The sequence below is a fragment of the Salvelinus alpinus genome, chromosome 3 (genome assembly GCF_045679555.1).
Source record: "Salvelinus alpinus chromosome 3, SLU_Salpinus.1, whole genome shotgun sequence".
Classification (NCBI taxonomy): Eukaryota; Metazoa; Chordata; class Actinopteri; order Salmoniformes; family Salmonidae; genus Salvelinus; species Salvelinus alpinus.
The window spans coordinates 57449777-57470789 of record NC_092088.1 but is presented as its reverse complement, the minus strand read 5'-3'; the positions used below and the strand labels follow the sequence as shown (position 1 = coordinate 57470789).

The 21013-nt window shown below is 43.3% G+C and overlaps 1 protein-coding gene across 2 annotated transcripts in view; it reads left to right on the top strand.

The window, feature by feature from the left end:
- LOC139570995 (echinoderm microtubule-associated protein-like 6) overlaps positions 1-21013 on the top strand; it is an 86887-nt gene that overhangs the window by 30554 nt on the left and 35320 nt on the right. For both annotated transcript variants that reach the window (XM_071393421.1, XM_071393419.1), the window contains exons 5-13: positions 332-517; positions 898-1033; positions 8262-8463; positions 9469-9606; positions 14386-14642; positions 16211-16423; positions 16604-16774; positions 17060-17166; positions 18479-18597. In XM_071393421.1, the coding sequence (XP_071249522.1) occupies positions 332-517; positions 898-1033; positions 8262-8463; positions 9469-9606; positions 14386-14642; positions 16211-16423; positions 16604-16774; positions 17060-17166; positions 18479-18597 (1529 nt within the window). The remainder of the gene's footprint in view (positions 1-331; positions 518-897; positions 1034-8261; positions 8464-9468; positions 9607-14385; positions 14643-16210; positions 16424-16603; positions 16775-17059; positions 17167-18478; positions 18598-21013) is intronic.

The window sequence follows — 21013 nt, the reverse complement described above, 5'->3', positions numbered from 1 at the left end:
CCCCATGCTATCAACCCTGAGGTGATCAGGCTGGCAAATGAACAGTCGTGATTTAGAGCAACGGTTCTCCAAACGCACTGTGACAGCAGCTGATCTCTGAGCTCATGTTCTCTCTCTCTACCCTTTCCTGTCATTATCCACCTTATGTTCTTTTTTCTTTCCTCTCTCTACCTCTCCTCCCATTGTCTTTTTTATCCACTTTTCTCTTCACCTCTCTAATTATCTTGCTTGGCCTTTCCTTCCCCTACCTATGCCTACTTGTACATCTCTCTCATTTCCTGTCTCATCTCTCCTTCTTCTTTCACTCGCTTCCCCCTCTCCGTGTCTCTAGTTCTGGGCTCTCTGTGGCAATGCGTTGACGCCCAAACGGGGGATATTCGGGAAGACGGGGGATCTACAGACCATTTTGTGTGTGGCATCGGCTAAAGATGATGTCACATACTCTGGGGCATTGAATGGGGATATCTACGTGTGGAAAGGACTGAACCTTTTACGCACGGTGCAAGCCGCTCATGGAGTGAGTGAAATACGTCACTCTAATTCTCAAGACCCATTGATTGTACACTTCCAGACATCCAAACACCCGCTCCAGCTAAACCCCATCCCTCTCATGCCTATAATCGCTTACACCCTACACTGAAGCAACTCAATTCCTCTTACTCAATTCCCCTTCCCTCCCTCTGCATCCCTACCCTGAAACCTTCTTTGTAAATCTCTAAGGCCTTTAAAAGCATTGAAAATAATGATTTTGCCCCCTTTTTGTGTCTCCAATACGGAAATAGACTTATGACCCACATTCCTATTGAAATCATATTCCTTTCCAAGTACCTTTTTCTATGCACAGAACAGTTTGATAATCCCCCTGCCGATGACTAAAGTTGACTGCACTGTGTGTAGGCTGGGATCTTCAGCATGTATGCCTGTGAGGAGGGCTTCGCCACGGGGGGACGTGACGGTTGTATCAGGCTTTGGGATCTGGACTTCAAGCCTATCACCAAGATCGACCTTCGGGAGGCTGAGCAGGGGTATAAAGGTAGGCCTCAGGAACCTGGTTTTACTACCAGCTCTTGGTGATAATATATAATGGTTCTAATTAAAAAGCCAATTGCATAAGCTAATGATGCTAAAGTTAGTGCAAGACTTACAAACAACGAGGCTTTAAAGTCAATGGCCTCATGAAAAGTTGCAATTTATTTGGGGTATTTCTTTCTGGTATTCACCTCTTTCTTTGCATGCTTGTCAAAATGTGGATATGCAGTTTGTAACCCCGAATGCATACAGATGAAATGTGATATGTCCATGTTGGTTCGCTCTACCTGTGACGTATGATCATACAGTAACATATCGCAATGTTATTTTGGACGATATTATACTGAACAAAAATATAAACACAACATGTAAAGTGTTTTATGAGTTGAAATAAAAAAAATCCCCGATATTTTCCAAACACACAAATCGTTTATTTCTCTCAAATGTTGTGCACAAATTTGTTTCCATCCCTGTTAGTGAGCATTTCTACTTTGCCAAGATTATCCATCCACCTGATAGGTGTGGCATATCAAGATTAAACAGCATGATCATTAAACATGTGCCACTTGTGCTGGGGACAATAAAAGGCCACTCTAAAATGTGCGGTTTTGTCACACAACACAATGCCACAGATGTCTCAAGTTTTGAGCGAGCGAGCGTGCAATTGCATGCTGACTGCAGGAATGTCCACTAGAGATGTTGTCAGAAAATGTAATGTTCATTTCTCTACCATAAGCTGCCTCCAACGTCGTTTTAGAGAATTTGGCAGTACATCCAACCGGCCTCACAACCGCAAAACCATGTGTAACCATGCCAGCCCAGGACCTCCACATCAGTCATCTTCATCTGCGGGATGGTCTGAGACCAGCCACTCAGAAATCTGATGAAACTGTGGGTGTACACAACCAAATACTTTCTGCACAAACTATCAGAAACCATCTAAGGGAAGCTCTACTGCGTGCCTCATCGTCCTCACCAGGGTCTTGACCTGACTGCAGTTTGGCATCGTAACTGACGTCAGTGGCAAATGCTCACCTGAATCCCAGTTTCAACTGTACCAGGCAGATGGCAGGCAGCGTGTATGGCATTGTGTGGGTGAGCGGTTTACTGTTGTCATAGTTCTGGGGTTATGGTATGGGCAGGCATAAGCTACGGACAACGAACACAATTATAGAATCGAAAAAATTGCAATACATGTCGTATCGGCATCTATGTATCGTGACAATATCGTATCGTGAGCTCCCTGGCAATTTCCAGCCCTATTCTGTATTCGATACTTTAACTGATACAGACAGGAGCAGGTGTGAAGGTAGCATGGGGCTAAATGGCTGGTGAGTGTTAGCCCTCTCATCAATTAAACAAACAATCTAAGCTGTGTGCATTTGCAGGCCGGCCCTTCACATGCTCGTGGGGGACGTCAGAGTAACACGGGGCCACAGCTGATCAAACCGTGTCATAGTCTGCATGTTTGTGCTTGTCCCTGGGGTATGATGGGTAATTAGGGTAGCTGGGTGATGGAGAGACAGAGGATGAGAGGCACGTCCTTATGAGGAGATCCATCTAAGCACACAGGGTTGTGTGTGCACTGTGCTGTCTATGGATTTAAGGGTCAGAGTCCACGCTTCTGTTGCAGAGGTGTGTGAGTAGGTCGATCCAGACACTGATGTATTTGTACAGGGGTTAAAATACTGTAACCAGGGATAATGTGTAGTTCACTTCAGTCAGTGTGTTTGTGCTGCCTAATAGAGGCCGATGTGTGTTTAGCTCATTTAGAGCCCTGCCATGATGATTTATTAGCCTGGCCCTGTGGATGTATCATTGACATCTGTTGACTTGGAACAGATACAGAGGACAGAGAGAGACTGACAGAGAGAGAGACCGCTAAGATCAAATATGCCACTCATCCATTTCCATTCATCTGAGCCAGAGCAGGCCATGTTAGTCCAATCAGACAGAGAAACAAAAGATGGTTATATTCTAGGGGCCTGAGAGAGTTTGACTGTGAGGTATGGATAAAACAGAATAGAGAAGTTAAGATAGCAAAAAAAAATCTAAACCTTTGACAGATGACATTTAGTAAACTCCCCTTCTTCATAGCATTATCATGTGGATTCCTTTTGCTCTATGCCTCCTGTTAAATTGAGGAAACCATCAGTGGCACATGTATAATCAATGAGGGTCTTCTCTCTTCCCTTCCTCTGCTCCTCTGTTCTCCTCTCATCCTCTGTTCTGAGCAGTGGCTGCCTGGCTGTCTGTGGTTAAAGCAGAGAAAAGCTCTGTGTCCCCAGCCAGCCCCAGCGGTGGGGCATACTAATATCTGAAAGCCCCACAGACACCGTGTCCCCCCTTCGATTAGATAATGGCATTGTTGGGTGTTTGTTGGCCAGTCAAAGTATTGTAACCAGTGGCAATTTTAACATGTAAATGTTGGTGGAGCAAAAACATTTTTTTAAAGCCACTACACATCACTACACAACACTAAACAATACACTACTCTCTGTTCATCATGTATGCATAGTCACTTTAACCATATCTACATGTACATACTACCTCAATCAGCCTGACTAACCGGTGTCTGTATGTAGCCTTGCTACTTCTATAGCCTCGCTACTGTATATAGCCTGTCTTTTTACTGTTGTTTTATTTCTTTACCTACCTATTGTTCACCTAATACCTTTTTTTCACTATTGGTTAGAGCCTGTAAGTAAGCATTTCACTGTAAGGTCTACACCTGTTGTATTCGGTGCACGTGACAAATAAACTTTGATTTGATTAATAACAGTATATTGGTGCCCACAAACTGTTAGGGCCTACATAAAGCTGTCCCAACAGCAGTCCCAACACCTTACCACTGCTACACCTCGCTATCAGCGGAGCCTTGTCTTGTAGCGAAATAGTTCATTCAGCCTCATTTACAGCCTTTAAAAAAACATTGCTGATATGGCTGACTTGCTTAATCAAAATGTGGTTTCTACTGACAATTGAGATGTACAAACAATGGCAGAAGGGAACTACGAGCGGATAAGAGGCAATACGTAATTTGGATTAAGACATTAATGAGAGTGCTAGGACAGACGTAGTCAATACAACAATTTGGTATTTGGTATTTAATTAGGATCCCCATTAGCTGTTGCAAAAGCAGCAGCTACTCTTCCTGGGGTCAACACAAAACATGAAACATAATACAGAATGACATAATACGGAACATCAATAGACAAGAACAGCTCAAGGACAGAACCACATTTTTAAAAAAATGTAAAAGGCACATGTAGCCTACATATCAATGCATACACACAAACTATCTAGGTCAAATAGAGGAGAGGCGTTGTGCCGTGAGGTGTTGCTTTATCTGTTTCTTTAAACCCGGTGTGCTGTTAATTTGAGCAATATGAGATAGGAAGTTCCATGCAATTAGGGCTCCATATAATACTGTACGCTTTCTTGAATTTGTTCTGGATTTGGGGACTGTGAAAAGACCCCTGGTGGCATGTCTGGTGGGATAAGTGTGTGTGTCAGAGCTGTGTGTAAGTTGACTATGCAAACAATTTGGGATTTTTTACACATTAATGTTTCTTATAAAAAGAAGAAGTGATGCAGTCAGTCTCTCCTCAACTCTTAGCGAAGAGAGGCTGGCATGCATAGTATTTATATGAACCCTCTGATTACAATTAAGAGCAAAACGTGCCGCTCTATTTGTTCAGCACTTTTGAAATGTACAGCGACAGAATTCAGAACAATGGCCGTTATTACAGTATTCTCTCTGTACATCAACTCAGAACCGTAGGATAAATAAAGGGGGCATATAAGCAGACAATGATGATTACAATATTCAATGATTACATTTCTCTAAAACAGGCTATAGGCTACATGTGCACCACCAAGTCAGAACAGCAGGCTAAATTAAGAGGGGAAAGGGACCAAATTATTAGGGTGAGGCAGATGGGCTACTAACAGCTTACTACACAACATACACGTAGTATTACTTTCTTAGCTAGAGTATACATATCTCCCTGGCATATAACATAATTTATGCAGCAGCATACAAGACATTTTTGGACTCACCTTGTTGTGCTGTGCTCACTTGAATAGGAAGGTGGCGCGGCGGTCCTTCATGGACAAATTTTGTCATCAAACTTTGTCATCAAAGACTGGCATTCTCTGGATTTATGGTGCTTTCAAGACAACTGGGAAGTCAGGAAAAAAACAAGGTTGAATCATGATTAAGTCAGTGATCTTCAGGTCAGAGCTCTAGAAAGAGGCCCGAGTTCCCGACTTGCAATTCCGAGTTGGATGAACGTTCAAAACATATTTTCAGAGTTCCCAGTTGTCTTGAACTCACTGAAGTCAGATTTCTAATTTCTGAGTTTCCAGTTGTTTTGAGCGTGGCAGAAGTCATGCTGGATTGACAGCATGACCAATGTTGAATGTTTTTAAGCTTTTTCAGACTTGGGACCACATACCTACTCCACTGAGTAGCAGACCAGTGATTGCTTTGTGATGCTTGCAGTTAGCAACTGATTCCTTCTAAATTACTCACTGTTGAATTTGCGATTTCCAACTTGTTGTGTAGTGTTTATGTCCAATGGCCAATGAGCACCAATAGATTTCTCTTCATTATTTCTCTTCATATGACAAGGATTAAAAAGCATTTGCCAGTAGATTGTCTACTTGATTCATGATGACTTTTGAAAGTATGATGTTGATATAAACAGTCAAATCAAAGCTGCTGTAGATATAACATGATTTGACATCATTTTATCTGTGTCCAATGACCTTGAGACTTCTTGGATGGACACTTCTAATGTAACTCTATGATAGCACTCAAGGGGCTTGAATTTTCGAGCTCTACCCTTAGATTTTACAGGGACATAGTGTCCCCATGAGTGACAGAACACTGAGCCAATCACGGCGCAGCTAGAGAACATTACCCAATCACGGCGCAACTAGAGAACATTACCAACCGCTATGCTCCGTATTTTCCGCTGGCTGCCCACCACCACAGAAATCACTGAGCTAGGCTGAAACACCTGCATTTTGGAGCTGCCTTACTCAAGAAAGCAAAAAAGACCAAGTTTGTACGCAGCTTTATTAACTCTATTATTTATTTATTTACATTGTTTGCAAAGTGATATGTGACCCGTATTAATGTCAAAATAACATGCAAAACAGGCAACCCATCTTTTCCAAACACAAGTCAATCAAATGTCTTTATAATTGTCACGCCCTGACCTTAGAGAGCCTTTTTATTTCTCTATTTGGTTAGGTCGGGGTGTGATTAGGGTGAGCATTCTAGTTTTTCTATTTCTTTGTTGGCCGGGTATGGTTCCCAATCAGAGGCAGCTGTCTATCGTTGTCTCTGATTGGGGATCATACTTAGGCAGCCTTTAGTGGGATCTTGTTTGTGTGTAGTTGCGTTCTGCACTGCATGTAGCTTCACGTTCGGTTGTAGTTTTAAAAAAAATTTTTTTTTAGTGTTCATCAAATAAAATGATGTACTTGGTCTGATTCTTCCGTCAACGAACGTGACAATAATGCCCTTTTTACAGTGCTACACAGAAACCCAGCCTAAAACTCCAAACAGCAAGCAATGCAAATGTAGAAGCACGGTGGCTAGGAAAAACTCCCTAGAAAGGCAGACACTTAGTAAGAAACCTAGAGAGGAACCAGGCTCTGAGGGGTTGCCAGTCCTCTTCTGGCTGTGCCGGGTAGAAATTATAAGAGTACATGGCCATTTAAAGCCAGATTGTTCTTCAAGATGTTCAAACGTTCATAGATGACCAGCAGGGTCAGTACCTCAGGAGTAAATGTCTGTTGGCTTTTCATAGCCGAGCATTCAGAGGTCAAGACAGCAGATGCGGTAAAGAGAGAGAGAGTCAATAGCAGCAGGTAATAGCAGCTCCTCCACCGGATAGGCAGATAATTCCATAAAAATGTAGCTCTATAGGAGAAAGCCCTGCCTCCAGCTGATTGCTTAGATATTCTAGGGACAATAAGAAGGCCTGCGTCTTGTGACCGTAGTGTACGTGTAGGTATGTACAGCAGGACCAAATCTGAGAAATTAGTAGACATGCCAAAAACCTTCGTAACAGCTTGTGGCTCTAGATTAGAAAGTGCTCCCAATGATTTTTGTATCCTCCGTGTTAAGGGATTTCCTACTTCTGTTCTTGAAAGTTTTGAGTCCCAGTGAAGGTTTGATTCCTAACTATGGATCAGTTTTAGTGAGAGGAAATCTGAAATAAGAATCCACATTAATTACTTTTTAGAAACGTTTTTTCCCCCAGGGTGTCAAAGCTGAAGTGTATTGTGCAGCCAATTAACTCTAGTTCATGTTACTCCGGTTGCCAGGGATTCTGTCCATACACACAGATTATGAGACTGGTTTCGGTTGCCAGGTATTTCGTTAGCCTATACAGATGTAGGATCTTAATTGATCACTTTTGTAGTGTATTTGAGTTTTAAAAAGGCTTCTAAAATTTGTAAATGCCATTTTGAAATTTCAGACTTGATTTGCCCTAACAAAACATTTATCAACCCCTACAAAAATGTAGATTAATTATAATTCACATAATAATTCACATTACCTGTTGCTACAGGATTTTTTTCCTGCTGTAGCAAACTGGCTAAAATTAAGATCCTACATCTGTATATTGGCTGTAGCTGGTTTCTGGTTGCCATGTATTTTTATATATATTTTTCATATCGTGTGATGTTAGTGAGGTGTTGTTTTAGGAAGAGCCTGAGGATTTGTAGCTGTGCTTTTCCTGACTGAGTTAGAGACTATTTATGTATTAATTTAGTATTAATGAGGGGCATTGGGTGATGTCTTGCATTGGGTGATGTCTTGCTGATGTCTTGTTGCTTGAAATGCCTTCACTGTAGCAGCTCAATCTGTTCCTCCCTCTAGAGTTGTCTACTTCATTTCTCTCCCCTGAAATGAAAGTCTACCTGTATTAGTCACACATCACTCTGTGAAAAACATGCCACCTGAAAGTTGTCTGAACGTAATAGTTTCTATCTCTGGATTGAAGTGTAATACACAATGAAATGGATTAGATGCTACCCTTCATCACCTGCTGAAGAACGGGTGTGATTGTATTCAATCCCCTTTTGTTTTACATGACAGCGCATTCATTATTTGCGGTGTCTTTCTCATCCGCTGTCTCTCTCTATCCCTTTCTTTTTTTCTCTCCCTCCATCCCTCCCCCTCCCTCTTCCCTCTCTTTCTCTCTAAGGGCTGTCTATTCGTAGTGTGTGTTGGAGGGCAGACCGCATCCTGGCGGGGACGCAGGACAGTGAGATCTTTGAGGTGATGGTTCGGGACAGAGACAAGCCTCTGCTCATCATGCAGGGTCACTGTGAGGGAGAGCTCTGGGCTCTGGACGTCCACCCCAAGAAACCGCTTGCTGTGACCGGCAGTGATGACCGATCTGTACGGTCAGTCTTAACTCCAGCAGTAATTTAGCTCGTACATCAGCTCCCTCAGAAGCATCTTTACACTAACATCTTTATAGACCCAGTAGTTATCATCAGAGCTTTCTTCCCTAATTTATCCTTTCTCAGTTTACCCAGGCCACCATCCCTGTTCATTCTATTTTAATGTACCACTTCATCCAGACTTTTCATCTTAATTACATACACTCAGTGAACCCTGACCAGCAGTACTACTCGTCCTTCTTGGTTCACTGGTTCTCCTCTCCTTCAGACAGCCCTTAGTTTGTCAGACACTGTTCTACACATTTCTAACCGGGACAGTTCTAGCCCAGAGTTCAGCGCTAGCTATAGAAAAGTCACAGTGCCAGCCTGTGCAGGGGACAGATACTTGATAATGACGCCACACAACCCCTTTCTACCAGGAGAGACAGAGTTCTCTGTGGGCCTGGTAACACTTTATTTTAACGGTCCCTAATAAACCATACATTAATCATTACGCCCACATTTATAAACCATCTATTAATCATAAGTAAAGTATTTTTGCAGTCCCTAATCTAAAGTGAGCGCTATCTAACCCTAACCCTTAACATAACCTAACCCAACCGTAACCGTTATGTAATCTTTTTGTAAATGCTTTATAAATGGTTTATTACGGACTGTTAAAATAAAGTGTAACCCTTAATTCAAGCCCTCACCCTGCAGCAGTAACTAGCTCATTAAAACATCTGTCTTAGTCACTTAGCTGCTACTGATATATTCTTCACTTAATACTTTCTAATGGGTGTGGCTACAGAAGCCATGTTCATAGCTGAAACTGTGCTGATTGGTTATGACTGTGTGTGTGTTTGTGCGTGTTTGTGCCTTTGTGTGTGTGTGCGTGTGCGTGTGCGTGTGCGTGTGCGTGTGTGTGTGTGTGTGTGTGTGTGTGTGTGTGTGTGTGTGTGTGTGTGTGTGTGTGTGTGTGTGTGCACGCGCATGCGTGGCTGCCTACATGTGTGGTGTTCTCAGGTTGTGGAGCCTGGCGGACCATGCCCTGATAGCTCGCTGTAACATGGAGGAGGCAGTCCGCAGTGTGGCCTTCAGCAACGATGGCTCTCAGCTCGCTCTGGGCATGAAGGACGGCTCCTTCACCGTGCTCCGAGTCAGGTACTGCTAAAATGTACCTTCACTACCTACCTTTAGTCCCTAGAGTCAGTTTGTAGCTCACAGTTACAGAAAACATCCACAAACAAACACTTTTAGGTTCGAGTGTCAGGTACAACAAACTCCCACCTTCCATATCACTACCTCCTTTAGTCCCAAGAGGCAAGTGCAGTACAGCACGCACTGTCTTGCACATTTAGTTCCCAAATACAGGCACCACTTACCACACCTGTAGTACCTAGACTAATCTTTAGTACAACAAGCACTCCTTTCACAATCTGCTTTAGAGCTCAGTGTTCAGTACAGACTCTCCTATCGGGTATAGGACCATCACCTCCCCCCTTTACTACTACAAGTTCACGCATCTCCTATTACCCACCATAAAGGTTACTACAAGCTTCACTCCGTTGATCTAGTGCGTGGGTGCGCGTGTCGGTGGAGTGGGATTTTTGGAGCAGCGGACACCTTTTGGTAACATAATATCCCCACCAGTCCCACTCCCATTCACAAGGGGGTGATAGGTGATAGCATATTATATACATATTTAACTTTTTTAAATTTTGTGATAGCAAGGAAAAGTAATCTTCCCTTGCTAGTAGTAGCTAGCTGGCAGCCTGGCAAGCAGGCTTTAACCTGTCTAAAAACATAGCAAGCTAGCTAAGTTTTTTAGCTTCCCACATCTGCATGTGAAATAATCTGAGTTATAATAATAAAATATATATATATACTACTGGTCAAAAGTTTTAGAACACCTACTCATTCAAGGGTTTTTCTTAATTTTGTTACTATTTTCTACATTGTAGAATAAATGTGAAGACATCAAAACTATGAAATAACACATATGGAATCATGTAGTAACCAAAAAAGTGTTATATTTCAGATTCTTCAAAGTTGCCACCCTTTGCCTTGATGACAGCTTTGCACACTCTTTGCATTCTCTCCAACAGTCTTGAAGGGAGTTCCCACATATGCAGAGCACTTGTTGGCTGCTTTTCCTTCACTCTGCGCTCCAACTCATCCCAAACCATCTCAATTTGGTTGAGGTTGGGGGATTGTGGAGGCCAGGTCATCTGATGCAGCACTCTATCACGCTCCTTCTTGGTAAAATAGCCCTTACACAGCCTGGAGGTGTGTTGGGTCATTGTCCTGTTTAAAAACAAATGATAGTCCCACTAAAGCCCAAACCAGATGGGATGGCGTATCGCTGCAGAATGCTATGGTAGCCATGCTGGTTAAGTGTGCCTTGAATTGACAGACAGACAATGTCACCAGCAAAGCACCCCCACACCATAATACCTCCTCCTCCATGCTTTATGGTGGAAAATACACATGTGGAGATCATCCGTTCACCCTCACCGCGTCTCACAAAGACACGGCGGTTGGAACCAAAAATCTCACATTTGGACTCCAGACCAAAGGACAAATTTCCACCGGTCTAATGTCCATTGCTCGTGTTTCTTGGCCCAAGCAAGTCTATTCTTCTTATTGGTGTCCTTTAATAGTGGTTTCTTTGCAGCAATTGGACCATGAAGGCCTGATTCACACTGTCTCCTCTGAACAGTTGATGTTGAGATGTGTCTGTTACTTGAACTCTGTGAAGCATTTATTTAGGCTGCCATTTCTGAGGCTGGTAACTCTTAATGAACTTATCCTCTGCAGCAGAAGGTAACTCTTGGTCTTTCAATACTCTGGTCCTCATGAGAACCAGTTTCATCATAGCACTTGATGGTTTTTGCAACTGCACTTGAAGAAACTTTCAAAGTTCTTGACATTTTCCTTGTTGACTGACCTTCAAGTCTTAAAGTAATGATCGTTTCTCTTTGCTTATTTGAGCTGTTCTTGCCATAATATGGACTTGGTCTTTTACGAAATAGTGCTATCTTTTATATACCCCCCTACCTTGTCACAACACAACTGATTGACCCAAACGCATTAAGAAGGAAAGAAATTCCACAAATTACATTTTAAGAAGGCACACCTGTTAATTGAAATGCATTCCAGGTGACTACCGCATGAAGCTGGTTGAGAGAATGCCAAGAGCATGCAAAGATGTCATTAAGGTGGCTACTTTGAAGAATCTGAAATATAAAATATATTTTGATTTGTTTAACACTTTTTTGGTTACTACATGATTCCATATGTGTTATTTCATAGGTATGATGTCTTCACTATTATTCTACAATGTAGAAACTAGTAAAAATAAAGAAAAACCCTTGAATGAGTAGGTGTTCTAAAACTTTTGACCGGTGGTGTATATTCTTATACTTGCTGGTGTAACCTAAAACAGTATCCCAGTTTGATATGCTGCTGTTGTATTCATTATGATATCAGCTAAAAATAGAACATCCTGTCGTTCTCAACTAACATCAAGGCGGTGACCCGTTCCTGTAGGTTCATGCTCTACAACATTCGCAGAGTACGACCCTGCCTCACGCAGGAAGCGGCGCAGGTCCTAATCCAGGCACTTGTCATCTCCCGTCTGGATTACTGCAACTCGCTGTTGGCTGGGCTCCCTGCCTGTGCCATTAAACCCCTACAACTCATCCAGAACGCCGCAGCCCGTCTGGTGTTCAACTTTCCCAAGTTCTCTCACGTCACCCCGCTCCTCCGCTCTCTCCACTGGCTTCCAGTTGAAGCTCGCATCCGCTACAAGACCATGGTGCTTGCCTACGGAGCTGTGAGGGGAACGGCACCTCCGTACCTTCAGGCTCTGATCAGGCCCTACACCCAAACAAGGGCACTGCGTTCATCCACCTCTGGCCTGCTCGCCTCCCTACCTCTGAGGAAGTACAGTTCCCGCTCAGCCCAGTCAAAACTGTTCGCTGCTCTGGCACCCCAATGGTGGAACAAACTCCCTCACGACGCCAGGTCAGCGGAGTCAATCACCACCTTCCGGAGACACCTGAAACCCCACCTCTTTAAGGAATACCTAGGATAGGATAAAGTAATCCTTCTAACCCCCCCCCCCCCTTAAAAGAGTTAGATGCACTATTGTAAAGTGGTTGTTCCACTGGATATCATAAGGTGAATGCACCAATTTGTAAGTCGCTCTGGATAAGAGCGTCTGCTAAATGACTTAAATGTAAATGTAAATGTAATGTTTTGGTCATGGAGAAAAAGCACATGGCTAGCTAGTTGGCTACAGCAGTTTCTACCATTTCACAATAGCCTGGAATCACTTGTTATTACCTATAAACAAAATACCCTTTTGGGTGGATTTGTGTTGTTTGGTTTACTGTTTGAACAGTCGCTGAGATTATATTTGGTTATCAATGCAAAATAGGCTACTTTGATGAATAGCCTATATAGCCTATAGATCAGATCAAGGAACCAAGCGACTACATTGCCCCCACGGCTGCGGAAGGAATGATACGGGGCATCTCAATTTTCAGGTAATACAAAAGCTTGTTAAATCCCGGAGCGTATTACAAGGAGCCGCCGATTTTGTGACAAAAAATGACATTGCAACACTAGCGTGTGAATTTACGTTAAGTGCTTTTTCCCCCAGTGGAAGCTCACAGAGTGGTCGAATGGCCATTTAGGAAGATCATTTCATTTAGGAAAATTAAGGAACGTTTTTACTTTGGTTAGTTAGCTTTCATAAATACTTGCATTATAGCAAAGCTGGCAAAAGTATTTCCAGCATCAAACTCTTCAGATACATCTTGTAAAGAAGGGCCATAAAGTTATGCAACCTAGCCTGCAGTGGCGCCATGGGCCAAAACCTCTGGTTTTAACAGCCTTCAAATGAGATGCTGAATTCATCACTTAAAGCCTGACTGAAGGCCGCAGTTTAATTTACTCCCCAGCAGATTCAGTTGGTATGCTGGCACTTTCCATTAGGTTATAGTAAATTGGTCCGCAGTGCTGTTAATCAATACGGTTTGAAGTGGCTAATCCTCACGCTGCACTTTGAAGTGAACAGTGCTCCTGATTTGCATTTAGTCTATCGGAAAAGAACGGGTTTACAGCATTAGGAGCAGCTTTTTATGATTGGATGAATTTATGTTGCCTGGGGCTGTGTTGTGCTGTATGATTTTGACTGAGAGCTGGTGCGTTTAAAAGGGTTTGACTTGTTACTTTGACTTTTTATCTACCTCATCGTTGGATATAGCTGTTTGAGACACACTGCACTGTATGCATTGATATTCCCCATAGGTTATTCCCTATGATTACTGTTCACCATATCTAATCGTTAGGAGTTTGTCAAGATAAGGGACAAACATCACTGGCACTATGATTCACAATTACAGCACATTATAAGAATACGAAGCCACACTGTCTATACGTCCTGTGATTACATACTTCCTTCCCCTTTTTGTGATCGTACCAACATTAACATTACCAGAGAGCAATTTAGACAGAAAAACATAATTATGTCCCCATCTAAAATTACCCATGAAAAATGAGTTAATCAAGTCTGGGCCGGCGGAATTGCTTTTGGGTGGGCGCAGCAGGTGTGATAAGACTGTGGTGGTTCATTGTAATGCGTCCTCCTCAGAGAGAGACAGCAGGAAGATGAGTTTAGTGGCGAGGCTCCCTCTCAGTGTTTCAGCTGGCCTCAGAGTCATTATGACAATGAATGGGCCCAGTCCATCTGCTGCTGCTCACTGTTGGTTAGATAGATGAGCTAGCCAGCCAGCCTCCTGCCTAGAGCTAAGGGATTCACTCTTCTTTTCTCTCTCTCTCCCCCCCTCCATCTCTCTTCCCTCCCTCCCTCTCATCCTTCCTCCCTCTCTCTCCCCTTCGCGTCCTCCTTCCCCCCTCCTCTCTCCCTTCCAGGGACATGACGGAGGTGGTGCACATTAAAGACAGGAAGGAGGTGATCCATGAGATGAAGTTCTCTCCGGATGGCAGCTACCTGGCCGTGGGCTCCAATGACGGCCTGGTGGATGTGTACGCTGTGGCACAGCGCTACAAGAAGGTGGGCGAGTGCAACAAGTCCTCCAGCTTCATCACCCACCTGGACTGGTCCATCGACAGCAAGTTCCTCCAGAGCAACGACGGTGCGGGAGAACGCCTCTTCTACAGGATGCCAAGTGAGTGAATCACCGCCACCAGCCGCCAGCCGCCAGCCGCCACCACGTTTTGGCAACGTTGTGACAATGTTGTGCTTTGGCAGCTTGACTTTGCTTTTGACAGATTCTGCTGTCACTTTGAGAGTGACTCACTTTGCAGAAAAGCAACGCTTCATAATGACTTAAAATTGTCCCTGTGTCTCTCTGAACTAGGCCATGATAACCATGGTATAACTCCTATTATCTCAGCTTACTGGGAACACTATCCGTGATTGAATCTGATGTAGCTGTTTCTTGTTTCCTTGTTGGGAGAAGGCACGTAAACAGATCACACAGCAATCAGCTTGACAGTAAACAGTAATTAGGTCCATGAATCGAAGGTGGATCACAGCTAGCTTAGTGCCACGCCAAACAAGCCCTTCTTACACACACACCACCAGCAGCAATCATCACATCACATCCGGCTTTAACGTCGATGTGGTTTCTTCTTATTTGTCTCTTCTGTCTGTCACACAGGCAAGGCTCTTCCCAGGCAAGGCTGCTTTCTAGGTGGCACTGTCTAAAACTCTAGACAGCTACACAAGCCTCCCAGTCACTACATAACCACTGTCTGCACACACACGCACGCACGCACGCACGCACAAACACGCACGCACACGCACACACACGCACAAACACACGCACGCACAAACACAAACACCTCTCTCTCAAACTACACTATGTTTTTGGAGAGCTGTGTGAAAAGCCCTGTCAGAGTGAGTGACTCAGCGTTGCTCCAGGGTGTTTAGTGTCAGCAGACAGACTGTCTAGACTGACAGTCAGGAGGGCAACAGGTGATGCTGCAGAGAAGACAGGAGAGAGGGGAAAACATTGTTTGGTTGCTACATTTTCCTATTATTTATTAGGGGAAATATTTGACATCAATTGGTACTTTCTTACATTTACCTCAAACATATTACCTCAATGTGTTTATTTATTTGTGTTTCCTGCTTCACTTATCTGTCTTTTTAACATTGCATTATTTTGCAATTATAAAAGCCAAGGGGAATATTCTCTTAGAAAGTCAATTAATTACGATAATAGAATGACGTCAATCGAGTGTTGAAGCATGGTAGATTTTCTAATTTCACTTGTCCCATAGGGATTCTAGATAGCTCCCTCTTCCCTGGGGGTTAGACTAACAAACCACGTGCATGCACATGCACTGACACACACACACACACGCACATACACAAATATTCATGCTGAGGACCCTAATTAAAAAAGGACAGAAAAGAGCTCCCGGCTCTAGGCTTTGTTTACGTTGCTATTTGGTTTATTTCTTGCACCAATTAAACCCCTCATTAACACAGGAACAGGGTGTTTGTTTGTTAACACCTTCAGTCTCATGTGTATGTAACCTTTGCCTACTTGTTGAGTAAACTTATTGCCTTTTAGTTCTAGCTAAGAACCTTAGCAGCTAGGTTAGTAGAGTTGTGACATAGTCAACATTATTTAAAGGTGCTATTATTTACGCACAACAAGCTGGTTTTACAAGATACATGCATCCTGCCAATGTTTGTCTTCCATCCTGTTTTTCTCCCCTGAAGTTGGGAAGCACCTGACCACTAAGGAGGAGGTAAAAGGGATCCACTGGAGCTCGTGGACAAGTGTGATTGGTCCAGAGGTGAGTGGGATCTGGCCGAAGTACACCAACATCAGTGACGTCAACTCTGTGGACGCCAACTACAGCAGTGCTGTGCTGGTTACTGGAGACGACTTTGGTCTGGTCAAACTGTTCCGCTTCCCCTGCCTAAAGAAAGGTCAGTAAATGTCTTTGTTCTGAATATGCAACATGCCATTTTTACTTTGGAGTCATTACAATAAAAAATACATGTGTACCCATGCAAATATAGAATGATGAGATAGGGAATTATGTTGAACACACTCCCCTTCTCTCATTTCATTTTGACTAGTTTTTCTTTCCCTGATGTTGTGAACAGGGGCAAAATTCAAGAAGTACATTGGCCACTCTGCCCACGTGACCAACGTACACTGGTCTCACGACCTGCAGTGGGTGTTGACCACCGGCGGGGCTGACCACTCTGTGTTCCAGTGGAAGTTCCTGCCTGAGGGCGTCATGAACGGAGGACTGGAGACCAATATACCACAAGGTACGTACAGTATTTAGCCTGAGGAACCTGGAGGTTTGATTTAAGAATGTATTGTATGGTTCTAATGAGAGACCCCATATTGTCATGTTGAGCTGGTGCTGAACTGTTCTTGGGTAGATTTGTGTATGAAATATTATTTCATATGATTAATCTACCTTAGAGTGACTACAGTACACAATAGCCATGCTCTTGTCAAAAGCCAATGTAATGACTATGTGAGTGATTGTTGCAGCAGTGAAATCCGTTTGCTTGCTGCCACTGTCTCCTGGTATCGGTTCCCTCTAGATGGCCATGCAGACTCGAACAGTGAGGAGTCTGACTCTGACGTGTCTGATGTCCCGGAGCTGGACTCTGATATTGAGCAGGAGACACAGATCAACTACGACCGACAGGTGGGTGTGTGGAGCTTACAGACACTGGAGGGAGTCCTATATGGGTCAGACAGAAAGTGGGTGAAATCAGGTTGAAGATGATACACGATATGAGGGACATTGAGAAAGTTCCATATGAGGAACAGTGAGAGTGTCTTACATGATGTAGAATGAGTGTCAGTACAGTTGTGGGATCTTAATTTGACCAGTTTGTTCGCAGTAATAAAATAATAAAATCATTTAAAAAGTTATAATTTCTTATCAGAAATTTGTTTTGATAGACTATAGTTTAGTTGTGAGATCTAGCGAGAAAAAGAGAACTGTGGGTTTTTAGTGAATTTATGTAAATCACGAGGCTCATTTAAATTTCCTGCGGCACAGGGAAATAATCTGCGACAACAGGGTAATCAAATGAAGATACTATATCTATATATGAGAATGACAGTTGAATGAGATGAGAGGAGAATATGCCCCATTTAAACTGGTGTTCGGGAAAAAACATGAGAGACAAGAGAACACACTACTCAAGGCTTAAACAATACCCTGTTTAAATACCCTACAGTAGATGAGGCAGAGAGAGAATAAATTGTTAGAACAACCCACATTAGTCAGTGTAATCTGAAATGGAATGGCCCGTTGTTAGTCAGAATGGCTCCAGCCATATACGAGGATCCTGAGGCATCCTGAAAGTCAATGAAGGTGCCGAGTGGAGATATTCTGATATTGATTGATGTTAGCAGAGAGAGGCAGCGAGGCGGACGGAAGGGGAGATAATATATTCAAATAGCAGAGTGCTCCTATCAGCGGCTTTGTATGGGATCAGCGCTGACTGAGACTTTATTTGTCGGAAAACGCCTGGGTTGCCATGGCATCCATCACATACCTTATCTCCACTGGCAGCTGGATCTGCATTTGTTGCCGTGACGATGCGGGTTGGTGCCACACGGAGCGCTGCCGTGTGTGCTCTGGAGATACATGGCCGGCTGTGCCAACACTGCTTCATGACAGATCAATGAGTTGCCTATTTAAAGTTTCAAGTGTGGGGTAAAAATATTATTGTCCCTGCATCTCTTAAGACTTCATTTTTGTCCTCATGCAACACTTTGCATTTGTTGATTGTTTGTCATTGGTAGTATTTCATATCATGGTTCGGTAAAACATATGATGTGTTGTAGGAGCATGAAGTCAACATGATCACCGTTCATGTTATTTAGTCACCCTTAGCTGCTTGGGATTGTGGGGAAAGTGGTTGATAGCAGGTTGACATGATGTACAATATGAGGGACTGTTGTTGTTACAGGTGTAGAAGGACGACTGTGTGTGGTTGTTTCAGGTGTATAAGGAGGACCTTCCCCAGCTGAGGCAGCAGAGCAGAGAGAAGAAGCAGCAGGTCGGCTCCCTAAAGCGCCAGAGAGGCCCAGATGAAGCTCTCCGTCTAAAGTTTGTCCACGGGTAATGGGTTCTTATGACAGGTCTTATGGGTCTCATTTTGACTGTGTTACTAAGTGGTCATCAGAAAAATACTCACACGTGTGTTTTAGGTGTCATCTTTTCAATGTCAAATTGGTTGAGATGACACTCCACCATTTGAAATGACGTGATAAGGACAGATGTCTTGTATTGAATTGAGAGGAAATCGTGTGTTTCCATCGCGATGAAACAATCTCTCTCTCTCTCTCTGAAATTGGCCTGTCTGTGTCAGCTGTTGGAATATGCAAATCCCTTTTCAAATCTGTAGTATTTAAATCATTTTTGCTAAAAATGTTCAAGATGTGTGAAGCAGTTAACATTACTGATACATGAAATACTTCCGTGTAGCAGCTCTAATACTCCCTCAGTGTCCTTTCCTTTTTGTAAAACTTAAAGACCTCACAGTGGGGGAGGCAGAAGTCTTTCAGTGTTTGAGCGATTAAATAAATGCCGCACATTTGATTAAAATTCCCCACGCAGGGTTTATTAGACTCTCTTATATAGGCCATGTAGGAAAGAGACAGCATACGAACTGTGCTTTTATTTGGAGTACCTTTTAGATAAGGATCATACCTTCACAGTTTCAGAACAATAGCCGTCTTATCTTAATATGTAATTTTCCCTAGTCAGCTTTACAGAAACATCCAGACACTCAGTCAAGGAATGAATTGACATTTTTGTTTCAGTATACAGTGCATTCCGGAAAGTATTCAGACCCCTTGACTTTTTCCACATTTTGTAACATTACAGCCTTTTTCTAAAATGGAATACGTCTACACACAATACCCCATAATGACAAAGCAAAAACAGGTTTTTAGACATTTTTGCAAATGTATTAAAAAAACTGAAATATCACATTTACAAAAGTATTCAGACCCTCTACTCAGTACTTTGTTGAAGCACCTTTGGCAGCGATTATAGCCTCAAGTCTTCTTAGGTATGACGCTACAAGCTTGGCACACCTTTATTTGGGGAGTTTGTCCCATTGTTCTCTGCAGATCCTCTCAAACTCTGTCAGGTTGGATGGGTAGCGTTGCTGCACAACTATTTTCAGGTCTTCAGAGATCTTCGATCGGGTTCAGGTCTGGGCTCTGGCTGGGCCACTCAAGGACAATCAAATACTTGTCCCGAAGCCATTCCTACATTGTCTTGGCTGTGTGCTTCAAATCAAATCCAATCAAATTATATTGGTCACATACACATGGTTAGCAGATGTTATTGCGAGTGTAGCGAAATGCTTGTGCTTCTAGTTCCGACAGTGCAGCAATATCTAACAAGTAATCGAACAATTCCGCAACAAATACCTAATACACACAAATCTAAGTAAAGGGATGGAATAAGAATATGTACATATAAATATAAAATATAAAATACAATATATACATCTGTGATGAGTAGTGCAAGATATGTAAACATCATTATTAAAGTGGCATAAATAAAGTACATTTGTTAGAGTGGCCAATGATTTCAAGTCTGTATCTAGGCAGCAGCCTCTCTGTGTTAGTGATGGCTGTTTAACAGTTTGATGGCCTTGAGATAGAAGCTATTTTTCAGTCTCTCGGTCCCAGCTTTGATGCACTGACCACGCCTTGTGGATGGTAGTGGGATGAACAGGCAGTGGCTCGGGTGGATGTTGTCCTTGATGATCTTTTTGGCGAGTGAGAGGTTGTTTTCCTTACACCACACCCCGAGTGCCCTCACCTCCTGCCTATAGGCTGTCTTGTCGTTGATGGTGATCAAGCCTACTACTGTTGTGTTGTCTGCAAACTTGATGATCGAGTTGGAGGCGTGCATGGCCACGCAGTCATGGGTGAACAGGGAGTACAGGAGGGGGCTCAGCGAAGTGTAGATGTTGTATCCTACATTCACCACCTCGGGGCGGCCCGTCAGGAAGTCCAGGACCCAATCGCACAGGGCGGTGTTGAGACCCAGGGCCTCAAGCTTAATGATGAGCTTGGAGGGTACTATGGTGTTGAATGCTGAGCTGTAGTCAATGAACAGCATTCTTACATAGGTATTCCTCTTGTCCAGATGGGATATGGCAGTGTGCAGTGTGATGGCGATTGCATTGTCTGTGGACCTATTGGGGCGGTTTGCAAATTGCAGTGGGGCTAGGGTGACAGTTAAGGTGGAGGTGATATGATCCTTGACTAGTCTCTCAAAGCACTTCATGATGACAGAAGTGAGTGCTACGGGGCGATAGTCATTCAGTTCAGTTACCTTTGCCTTCTTGGGCACAGGAACAATGTTGGCCATCTTGAAGCATGTGGGGACAGCAGACTGGGATAGGGAGAGATTGAATATGTCCGTAAACACACCAGCCAGCTGGTCTGCGCATGATCTGAGGACGCGTCTAGGGATGTGCTGTTGGAAGGTGAACTTTTTCCCCAGTCTGAGG